Source organism: Coenobita brevimanus, chromosome 84 (genome assembly GCF_032717465.1).
Source record: "Coenobita brevimanus isolate Jiangsu-jjx chromosome 84, ASM3271746v2, whole genome shotgun sequence".
Taxonomy (NCBI): domain Eukaryota; kingdom Metazoa; phylum Arthropoda; class Malacostraca; order Decapoda; family Coenobitidae; genus Coenobita; species Coenobita brevimanus.
In genome coordinates, this window is record NC_137037.1 from 2,767,361 (window position 1) to 2,779,860 (window position 12,500).

General features: G+C 41.7%; 1 protein-coding gene across 1 annotated transcript in view; it reads left to right on the forward strand.

The window, feature by feature from the left end:
* Window positions 1–12,500, forward strand: part of LOC145410028 (uncharacterized) — a 100,640-nt gene that overhangs the window by 36,396 nt on the left and 51,744 nt on the right. The window contains exon 2 of the mRNA XM_080280247.1: window positions 9,690–9,824. Within this exon, the coding sequence (XP_080136373.1) occupies window positions 9,690–9,824 (135 nt within the window). The remainder of the gene's footprint in view (window positions 1–9,689; window positions 9,825–12,500) is intronic.

The window sequence follows — 12,500 nt, forward strand, 5'->3', positions numbered from 1 at the left end:
TGGCCATAAACAAATCGCCTCCACGTCAATGCTACATCACTGCCTTGCTCCCAGCTCAGACCCCCCTCTCTCATATACCTCTCCACCCCATCTCCCCATCTCATCCTCGGCCTTCCCCTCCCTCTCCTTTTCCCCTCTCCATGACTGTGTTAGGGAAATTTAAGTTAGGAAGGTGTGTGTGTGTGTGTGTGTGTGTGTGTGTGTGTGTGTGTGTGTGTGACTTAGCTGCTGTAACCTTCATTTCTTACCTAGATTATTGCAATTTACGATGTACTTCAGCTTTTTAGTCACACCCCTACCATGAGCTATGCCTTGAGGGACCACTCTCATGCCCTACAGTTCCACAATCCTACCCATTTCAATCCCTTGGCGCAAAATTTCAGTCAAGCATCTTATCCCCAGTCATCACCACTCGTTGTCACAGTAGGGGAGGCCAAATGACAGTTCTGATATGGATTCACGATATTTAGAAACTGATACGTAAGTAACTTGCCAAATGAGAAGATATTTGCTCTAGACACTTCCCTTGCTGATGAGAAAAACTAGCCTAACCTAACTTGGCCTAATTTAACCTAACCTAACCTAACCTAACCTCACCGAACCGAACCTCACCGAACCTAACCTAACCCAACCTAACCTAACCTCACCTCACCTCACCTAACTTAACCTAACCTCACTTACTGTACTCTAAACTACCCTAACCTAACCTAACTTCACCTAACCTAACCTAATCTAACCTAACTTAACCTAGCCTAGCCTAGCCTAACCTAACCTAACCTACCCTGACCTAACCTACCCTGACCTAACCTAACCTAACCTGACCTCACCAAACTTAACCTCACCTAACCTAACCTAACCTCACCTAACCTAACCTAACCTAACCTACCCTGACCTAACCTAACCTAACCTACCCTGACCTAACCTAACCTAACCTAACCTAGCCTAACCTCACCTTACCTAACGTAACCAAACCTGTATGAGTATGGAGAGAAAAATGGCATCATCCTTGTGGGTTTACAGCTGAAGTAATTGCAAATATAATAAGGGAAATAAGGCACAGATGCGAGAGTTTATATAAGGAAAAACTGTGATTTTATTGGACTTATATTGCTTAGTATAAAGTTATTTAGTTGGCTTTTCCTAACTTTAGAATTCTGACCTGTTCATATGTCTTGTTTTCCTTTATTTTCTTGGCCTCTATTTTCCAGGTCACTTTTTCATACTTTATTGCCAAGGTCACTTTTCCACACTTTATTGTCAAGGTCACTTTATTTTCTAGGTCACTTTTCTATACTTTCTTGCCTAGATCACTTAATTTTCTAGGTCACTTTTCCATACTTTATTGTCTAGGTCACTTTTCCATACTTTATTGCCTAGGTCACTTTTCCATACTGTACTTCCTAGGTCACTTTTCCATACTTTATTGCCTAGGTCACTTTTCCATACTTTATTGTCTAGGTCACTTTTTCATACTTTATTGCCTAGGTCACTTTTTCATACTTTATTGCCTAGGTCACTTTTCCACACTTTATTGTCTAGGTCACTTTTCCACACTTTCTAGGTCACATCCATACTTTATTGTCTAGGTCACTTTTCCATACTATATTGTCCAGGCCACTTTGCCACACTTTATTGTCTAGGTCACTTTTCCATACTTTATTGCCAAGGTCACTTTTCCATACTCTTATAGAATTCAGACCAATAAATCTAGCCTTGCATAGTTGTTTAGGTCACTTTTCCATAGCACAGATTTCAAACCAGTACACATAACCTTTCACTGTTCTCTAGGTCACTTTTCTATGCTACGGAATGCTGGCCTGTACATACGGCCTTACAAAGTTGAAGTGTTCGAAATGTTGAAAGGTTTTACGTTATTACATACACTTGACATCCGCGGAAATACACTCTCCCATCACATACACTTAACATCCGCGGAAATACACTCTCCCATCACTTACACTTTACACCCACGGAAATACTCTCTCCCATCACATACACTTAACATCCGCAGAAATACACTCTCCCATCACATACACTTTACACCCACGGAAATACTCTCTCCCATCACATACACTTTACAAAATACACTATTCAGGAGGACTCGCCGCGAATTATAAAAAAGGGTTGCCCAGAATAAGATGTTTTGATGAAGAGGATGAATGTGTGCGTTTTATATGCGTGATCATTCAGAATTTGGATACTTTTGTTATTTTCAGTCTGAAAATAATTACTTGGGAGGCATGACGGTTCAGTCGCAGTCTATTTACGATATTCATCATCAACATCATTATCATTATCATCATCATCATCATCATCAAAGCAACAGTGTGTGGGCCCGGTGCTGAGCTACCCGATCACATCTAAGGCGAGGATGACCCGCCTTACTCGCCCCTGAGTGGCATTATTTAAGCAAAAAAATCCTAATTATCCTTCGGACGGAAATCCTTGGAGGCTCCATCTGTTTGTAGTGCCTAAACCCAATATACTACCAGGCGCCATTTGGTTATATGGTTACCACCCTGTATAGTAAAATTAATGGTTTCCTGTGTTTCAGGAAATCATATGGCTTGTCACTCATCGTACAGTAGAGTCGCCTGAAGGCAGACTACATGGAGTGAGTGGATTATGGGCGCTCCAACCTAGCATTTTATTCTCAAGAAAATAAAGTTGCTTCATCTGTAATATTAGACCAAAACTTATCATATGAATATTTAAAGCTACCCTCGTTAAATGCTTTCTATCTAATACCAGACGTCTTAATCCTGTAAGGGGTGGCTACAAACTAATCGCCTCCATGTCGCCCTGTCTTCTGCCACTTCACTGCCTTTTGTTATGGTTAAATGAGACAGGCGAGGGCTACTTGGCACCACATACGGTATATTCATAAACTTGGTGCATACAATTCACCAGACCATAGTGTTGAGACAGCGTGACCTCCTGTACAGAAATGCAGCGAAGTAGACTGCAGAGGTTGTGATTCAGGGGATGTTGAATGTTGCACACGTTGCTATCATGCAGGCTAAAAAGATGTCCATGGAACTGAATGTACTGCTTGAACCTTAGAATGTGATATAAAGGGTATTTTGAACCGCATCAGGATTCAGATTGCTTAGATATAATGCTTCTCTCTCTCTCTCTCTCTCTCTCTCTCTCTCTCTCTCTCTCTCTCTCTCTCTCTCTCTCTCTCTCAGAAGACTTAAAGCATCCATTTGTAAAGCTTTCTCCATTCACCTTCTCCCCTTCCACCCTTATTGTAAAAAAGGGCCGCTACAGACAAGGAAGATGACCAAAAATAATACACACTGCTTTACCTCGAACCCTGAATGAGGTGGAGGAAGTGTAGAAGTGAGATGGGAGGAGAAATAATAATAATAATAATAATAATAATAATAATAATAATACCGTAAGAAGAAGAAGAAGAGGAGGAGGAGGAAGAGAAAGAAGAAGAAGGAGAAGAAGAATTAGAAGAAGAGAAGAAGAAGAAGAAGAGAGAGAGAGAGAGTATCCTTGCAAATCCCTCTTTATTTGGTCTGCCTCTCTGTGTAGGAAATACAAATATTTAGTATTAACTCATTCAGTATGGTTGTATTTTTTTTTTTCGCTCCTACCACTTCTGAAAGTTATTATTATTATTATTATTATTATTATTATTATTATTATTGTTGTTGTTGTTGTTGTTGTTGTTGTTGTTATTGTTATTATTATTGTTATTATTATTGGTAGGATCGCTCACCATCCACTCACTCAATGTAGTGCTGTTCTGGGATGACTGCCCTCTCCTCTCTTCCTTCCTTCTTTCCTTCCTTCCTCTTCCGTCTTTCTTTCCTTCATTCTCTCCTCTTCCTTCTGTCTACTGGTGACTCTACACTGAGTGACAAGCCAAATGGTTTCCTGTACAAAAGGAAACCATTTACTACGCTGGGTGGTAATCATACAACCAAATTATATCGCCTGATGGTTTAGTGGGTAATTAAAGCGCTCCAGTCGATTGAGCCGGTGCAGGTTTATATTCAAGGGGTGGTTGGGGTTTATTGCTCACGTAATGCCACTCAGGGATGAGTGAGGCTGGTCTTTCTCATCTTAAATGTCAGGACCAACTTGCCTAGCCCCGGGCTCCTACGCTCCGCATGAGGCAACACAGAATTGGATAATGAATGAACGAATGACATTATTATTATTATTATTATTATTATTATTATTATTATTATTTCAACTACTACTACTACTACTACTGCCTTTTGTCTGTTGCGAAGTACCTTGAGATTTTCCGGCCATGTGGAGAGAATGGAGAATGAGAGACTGACTAGGAGAGTGTACGCGAAATGGAAAGAGGGAGAGGGAGGAGGAGACCGAGGATGAGGTGGAGGAATGGGATGATAATAGAGAAGAGACTGTGAGTTGGAGAAAGGGCAGCCTGACGATGGAGAACAGGGTGACATGGAGGCGATTTGTTTGTGGCCACCTCTTACGGGATTAAGGCGACCTGGTAGATAGATAAATAAATAGATAGGTAGACACACGGATAGATAGTCAGATAGATAGACATACAGATAGATAGATAGATAGATAGATAGACATAGACTGATAGATTAATACGATTTTCTCAGCTAACTACCCCCCTTAAGTAATCTCTGCATCTTTTCCATAGCACTTCTTCGTGACTAGCACCCTCAAGAGTTAATTTCTTGTCATAGGGTTCATGATGGAGGGAGCCAGCTGCACTCCTATACTCCTTTCACCTTAACTTGGCCCAGAGTTTCGTCCCTTTGCAGCTTATTTCACATAGCTCAGTGACGGAAGAAGACAATACTGCGGCTCTACATCTTCCCCACAGCACTTCTTCGTGACTAGCAGCATATTTAAGTCAGTCTCCAGGTACAGTCTCTCTCTCTCTCTCTCTGTCTCTCTCTCTCTCTCTCTCTCTCCCTCCTTCTTCATATTATTATTATTATTATTATTATTATTATTATTATTATTATTATTATCATTATTATTATTATTATTCAACATGGAGAGATGATAATTTTAGGCCAAGTTAGAGTGAAAGGAGTAAAGTTAAAGAGAATAGAGTATAAGGTATCAGGAACAACCTTATACTCTAGTGCCATTGAAGTGAATTTGTTGACTGGATTTATTTGTATTTACTCTGCATATTTCACGTAATACTCGTTTACTCGGCATATTTCACTTAAGTAATCCTTATTTCCTTTGCTTATTCCACGTACTGTACATGATCCTTATTTACTCCTCATACTTCACGTAAATAATCCTCATTTATTTTGCTTATTTCACGTACATGATCCTCATTTACTTTGCTTATTTCACGTACATGATCCTCATTTACTCCTCACATTTCATATCCACATAATCACATTTACTCTGCATATTTCACGTAAATAATCCTCATTTACTTTGCTTATTTCACGAAATTAATCCTCACGTAATCCTCATTTCCTTTGCTTATTTCACGTAACTAATCCACATTTACTTTGCTTATTTCACGTACATGATCCTCATTTACCCCTCATTATTTCAAGTAATTAATTCACATTTACTCAGCATATTTCACGTAACTAATCCTCATTTACTCTGCTTAGTTCACGTAAGTAATCCTCATTTCACGTAGATTATCCTCATTTATGATACTAATGCAAAATATGTCGATGTTAAAATTGTAAAGGTAACATAGAGGAAATTATCGATTTTTAACATGCAAAATAAATCGCTAAGGAAAAAGTGCTACGGTTTCACGTCGATGAGAATACGACTCATTGGGCTGTATTTCCTCTCTCTCTCTCTCTCTCTCTTTCTCCTGGCGAATGTTGTCCTTTCACTTTTATCGCTTTCATTTATTTTTCATGCAAGTACTCTCAGCTGTTTGCACTGGTTTTATTATTGTTTTATTAGCTTTTCAAATCAATACTTTTCAACACTGACCAGCCTCTTCGTTAACGGTAAACCATGTAAGAAATATTAAATCAGTCGTATCAATATTGGTTTAGTTACCCAGCCAAAAATAATAATATCCATTTTCTATATCAGTTGAATCATCGTAGAAAATGGCTAAGTATTGGGTAGACTTTTCTCGATTTTAGTGACTCTCTCGAACCTATTTTTAACTTCACCAGCTAGTTCTCTTTCAGCCATATGGACAGAATGCAGATGTTTTTGTTTATGAACACTACTCGCAGATCTGACAGTTTACATTTTCATTATAGTCCTCAGATAAAAAGCTTGAATGTATTGGAGATGAGGTGTCTGAGGAGTATGTGTGGAGTGACGCGTATGGATCGAGTGCGAAATGATGAAGTGCGAAGGAGAACTGGAGTTGTTCGGGAGATGGCTGGTAGAGTTGAGCAGAGGGTGTTGCGATGGTTTGGGCATATGGAGAGAATGGATAATGAGCGATTGGTGAAAAAGATAACTAGATCTGATGTGAGAGGTGTAAGGCTGAGAGGAAGACCACGAATAGGATGGATGGACAGTGTGAAGAGAGCGCTGGATGCGAGAGGGATGTCTGTTGAGCAAGGAAGAGTGGCTGTGCTTGATAGAAATAAATGGAGAGAAATTGTGAATGAATAAGTAATGACGCAGCCCTGAGGGGATATTCTCCCGCATTTGGTCTGATCAGCTAGTCAGGTCAGGTGCGGGTAAGGGGATGGGTCTGTTATGATGTGGCAGGGGTAAACCAGTTCTGTTGTCGGGCCCTGCTGCGGATGTCACTGATTGCATTGCGCAGTTGACCCTTGTGTGGTGTGGTGCGGTGAGGATCTGTCCGTTCTCCCCTTTGGGGCTAAGATGCGAATGAATGTGTTTAAATGGATGAGTAAATGGCGAGTGTGTTGTCCTGTCTCGGCTACCTCCCTTTCCTTGGGGGAAGCAGCCTAGGTATATAGATAGATAGATAAACTATAGTAAGGCATATACACTAGACTGTCCATGATCCCTATAATGTAAGTCACTGTTTTGTGTTGATCCACGAGACACATCAGCCCAGCCATGGCGTTTTTCAAGGAGTAAATAAATGATACTATAATAACAGCTCTCCTGAAACTCACTGCCCTTTGGTGCTGATGGGGAGCCTACATGTGGTGGCTCTGTGCAACCTGCATGGAGCAGCTGCGACGTCCACCCGGGAGCCAGACCACCTCATATCTCCCTGCACCTAGCTGTGGGAAGGACACTGTGCCTGTAGGACGGCCCCACAGAAGCAGTTACCCTTGGTCGACGGGTCTGCTCACCCAGAGAAACTGAATTTCAGCAACAACGACAACACTAATAATAACAACAACTGATATTGATTTGAAGTAAGGAGACTCGCCAGTTATGAGTTTTCCTCTCCATGAAAACACTGAGTTATAAGGACTTTAATTTAGGTCACATAGAGGCGTCTTAGCACGTCTTTAGGAATTTATATTTCACGTTGCATCTTAAAATTCTCCAGTAACATATATCTGTCGTGTTAATATTGACGTAATTGCACTAATAACACAAATAAGGCGGTGGGGAGGCGGTGGCTGAATCGGTACAGAGGCGGCCTGCAGTCCTAATATACCCAGATCCGAATCCCGGCTGGGGCAGGGAACAGTTTAGGGATTTGAATTTCATAAAAAGCATTTTCCTAATCTACCAGAAGACCCGCCGACTTGTCGTAAAAGAACCCCCGCTAACACCAATACACCAGTCCTGTATGAGGCAGCCCTAGCATGTATTCAATATGGGCGGTGGGTGTTAGCGCCAAGGTGGTGACATGTGGTGGCGTTAGAGGACTACTGGGCCTTGGGATAGGTTTCTGCCCCCAAGAAATAGGCCCTGAAACCTTTATCCACAGCCGGACACATAAAAGAATAAAATAAATAAACAATTACTTAAAGCAGAGGCAGGTGTAATGGTGCCGTTAGCGGAGATCTGAACAAGGGGAGGGCTGGAGGAGACGAAGCAAAGAGGAATATAAGGCAGTTGTCCGAATTTTCATCAGCCTTTCATTATACCTTAGCACCTTACCCTTGACGATTTATTTTGCGCATTACACCTTGATATTCTCCTAAATTTCATGATCATCTTTTCTTAACACTTTATCCATAGCGATTTATTTTGCATATAAGAGCTTGTTATTCTCTTAAACTTCATGGATGTCTTTTCTTAACTCATTGTCCTTAACTATTTATTTTGCATATTAAGGCTTCTTTTTCTATCAACTTTCATGGCTATTTCTTAATGCCTTATTCTCAGCGGTTTATTTGGTACATTACAGCATGTTATTCTCTAAAATTTCATGAGTATCTTTTCTTAACACTCTTTCCTTAACGATTTATTTTGCATAGTACAGATTGCTAGTCTCTTAGATTTTGTTCTTTTTATTGGTAGAGATTACACGCATTCTCTCTCTCTCTCTCTCTCTCTCTCTCTCTCTCTCTCTCTCTCTCTCTCTCTCTCTCTCTCTCAACCAATTCAGTCCGATGACAGTCTCTCTGTCTCTCTCTACCAATTCAGTCCAATGACATTTTCTCCCCCCCCCCTCTCTCTCTCCCTCTCTCAACCAATGCAGTCCGGTGACATTTTATTGTCTCAACCAGTTCAGTCCGAGTACATTTTTTCTTCCCATCTCTCTCTCAATCAATTCAGTCCGATGACATTCTCTCTCTCTCTCTCTCTCTCTCTCTCTCTCTCTCTCTCTCTCTCTCTCTCTCGGATTTTCCTCACCCCTTCAGTACGAGAGGCGATTCCCACGTCGAAACAAGTCGTCAAAAAAAAAGGCAAGAAAATACATTAAAAAGCACATCGAGGGAATCAAAGGGTCAAGTTTGCAACGCTGGGGTGGGATATTCGAACATACTTAAGATCGAGTCCCTGGCCCGTATTCTCGTGGGTTAAGAAGGCTCCCTTGCACCTCTTCCTACGCGATTTATTTTCTGATACTTGAGAACAGAAGAGAGGATAACGAACTACTGGAATGAGACAAGGAAAGTAAAGAAAATGACTCTCCCTCACCCTCCAATCCCTCCAGCCGAAACCTGCAGGAAAAGTCAGAAAGAACACCACGCAGTATAGAAAAACTGGCGTGGACATTTTATAAGATTGTGTGAAAGGAGAAAGAGAGACTATGATAGTGTAACCTGAAAAGGAAAAAGAATGAATTAGTACTGGTTATTAGATTTTTATTTTCTTTAATCCAATCCTTACTTGTCATATGCTTATCTAGCCTATGCCTGAAACTCTCAATGGAAGAGGCAGCAACTACCTCACTAGGCTGCTTGTTCCATTCGTCCATTGCTCTATTTCCAAACCACATTCCACCTATTTCTTTACTAAATCGGAATTTAACCTGTTTGAAACCAGTACCCCTAGCTCTAACTTGTGCACTTTAAGTACCTTGCTAATATGTCTCTTTTTTATTCCCTTCGCCCACTTAAACACCTCAGTTAGTCTCCCATTGCTCCACACCTTTCTTGTGAGTGCATTTTTTCTTTTCCAATCTCATGAGTGCAAAATCCCAAGGAGGAGTGTTCTACCACTGGGTGGGAGTGGGCTGCCATCGGGAAGGAGGGGTGTGCTACCACCAGGCAGGAGATGCAAGCTGCGATTGGGTGGGAGGAGTGTGCTATCACCGGGTGGAAGGAATGGCCTACTAATGGACAGGAGGAATGGGATATAATTGAATGTGATATTGGGCTACTTTGTATCAACAGTACCCCAGACAGTGGTTAGTTCAAGATTGCCCATGGATACCCCAGTTCCAACCCCAACCATCTTCAAGATTGGACCATCAAGTAAAGAGAGCGGCCTGGTACTGTGGAACCCCGTCTCGGCTGCATCGTTAACGCGTGAAATAATAGGAAATGTAACAGTGTAATTGTATTTTTCAGTAAACTGAAGAGTAAATACTGTACAGTAATTGACTTTTGTGGCACCGTGTCTAAGGTTCTGAAGGGAAGGTGGAGAGTGTGTGATTTTTGTCTCTGGTTGCAGTGAAATGGAGGCGGCTAACAAAAATAAATTTACCAAGACTAAAGGTGAAGGGACCGAGAGCAAAATTCACAGTGTGTGTGGATGGCAACATTGGAAGTGGCAAGTCTAATTATCTCCGCTGGGGTGTGCATGCATCAGGTAACAGCTTAATAAATGAAATATCAAAGGCAACATGGCAGGTCCCACAAACAAGAACAGTGATGGTGCAAACAACATTTTCAGTGATACTGTATTCCCTTGTGATGTTTGACATGGCCACCGTAACACGGCGAAGTTGCAGGATGGAACAGAAAAAAGTAAAGTGGAAAAGCAACAAAACATCTTTAAAAATCAAAAGTCCCAGCCGTGGCAATTTACATAAACATATGGTTGGACAAGGCACAAACGCACAGTTCAGTACTGTATTCATAGACCTTAGTACTGGACCACGTACCTGTGTTGAGTGGAAAAGCTACCGTAGTGAAGCAAGACTGGTTCCATAAGTACGAGGCAACTGGCCACGAGCGGGAGTAAAGACTGATGAAACTCTCATTGTGTGCAGAAAATACAACAGAGGACGAGTGATGAAATCTTGGCCAACATTATGTAAAAACCAAGGTATTTAGCCAGATAGAAGCAAGCGGCTGCCATAATGGTAATCGACGAGTTCCATTCACACAAGCCTGACCAGGAAAATGAGACGGATTCTTTGACCCGAGAGTGAGTAAATAACGGGGATTGGGAGGCAGAGACGTGCAGAGGCTGTAGGCAAGCGCTCTCCTGACGTCCTCCCTACGAAGTTACGAGGCAAGAGGAAGTCGTAGGAGAAATATAGTCCTTTGCCAATGAATGGTGAAGAAAGACAGCACTACATCCAGTCAGCAGAGATGGTTTTCCAAATAGTTCTATCAGAGTATCTTAGGTGTGTTCTTTACAAAGCAGCATGGCACCATATGGACGGCATGGAAACCCCAAGTAAGGTCAAGCTCATACTCCCACAAGTAGTGGTTCTGTTGCCAGACGAAATACCAGAGATTCTACCGACGAAAGTAGGTCTCAGTCAGTTGACCAAAAGTTTTGTACGTGTGGAACCTGATATGCAAACAAAGGCAAGAAAGATGCCGTAGAATGCCCTCGAAACTCAGTTAGGACCCATGGTACTCAGCAATGCAGTGGCCTCTTCCACTAGTCATTTAAAACAACTGTTGAGTTTTCCAGTGCTGAAATAGCATATGTTTGCACAGCATGCAAGCTCAAAGGAGATAGGCAAACCACAAATTCCAGAAAACAAAGTGCTGGCACAGCCCAGCTCTTTGAAATTGCCAAGGCACTTTGTCAAGCAGTAGCTGCCCTAACTGAAGGAGTAGCCAAGCTTCCTTCCACCACCTCCACAAGGAAATCTACCTGTGTAAACAAAACCCTGTGTAAAGAATAGCGCTTCAACCTTGTACTGATAACATTTTGACTGCTTCTCCATGTGTGAAATTTTTATGAATATGGCTTCAGTGAAAGTAGCACTTTGTGTTCGCTCCTTCAGTCTCAAAGACACTATACGTGAAGGAATCCCAGCAACATGCACAGTGGATCTCCTGCATATTTTGGTTCTGACAGTGAGAAATTAACATCCTATTACTATTTCCAAGTACTCAAAGACTCAGTGAAATCATAGAGAGTCGTATTTTAACAAAAAACATGGCCCAAAGTGAAAAACTGCTCTGAAAATATTCACTGAGCACATCAAACAAGATGGCTGCTCCCATGAAAGGTGAAAACAAGCATGGCAGAGGCTCATACCCCTGCACTGCATGCCAAATATATGGTAAAACTGGCATCAAATGCAGCAATTGACAAATGTGGTGCCACTACACACGTACTTTACTGCCTGTCCACTGTATAATTACCCTCACAACAACAAATAGGAAGTTCTTATGTCTGGCCTGTACCAAACAAAGCCACACCAATTACAATTACCTACACAGTGAACTGGAAGAATTCAGGGCAGCTGAACGAGGACCAAGATAAGGAAGATCAGAAGAACCCAGAGGAAACTAACTCAGAAGACAAACTGCCACCCCTTATGGGATTAGGGCGTCTGACTGTAGATAGAGACTAGGCAGAGTGCCTCTCAAGCAAAGTACCTGCTTGACTTAATGGAGGAATGCCACCTCACTCAACACATCCAGAAACCAACTAGGATAAACATTAAGGACTTTGCACTATCACAAAATTCAGCATTGATACTCAGGTTCGAACATGTGGAGAGGATGGGGGATGACAACTGGGTGCAGAAACTGAGAAGAGTGAACGTTGAGGGAAGGATTGCGAGAGGCAGACCGAAAAAGACCTGGAACGAGGTCAGAGTGTGACCTCAAGGAAAACGAACTGAATAGGGTGACTGCCAGAGATCGAGCAGCATGAGGAGCCGCCATTTGGTGACCAAGGATGACTCATGCAATCACGTTGGAGCCTTTATAAACGAAACTTAACGAAATATTTACTTGCAATATATTATGCAAATATGCATAGACATTACAGCACTTTATTTTTATAGT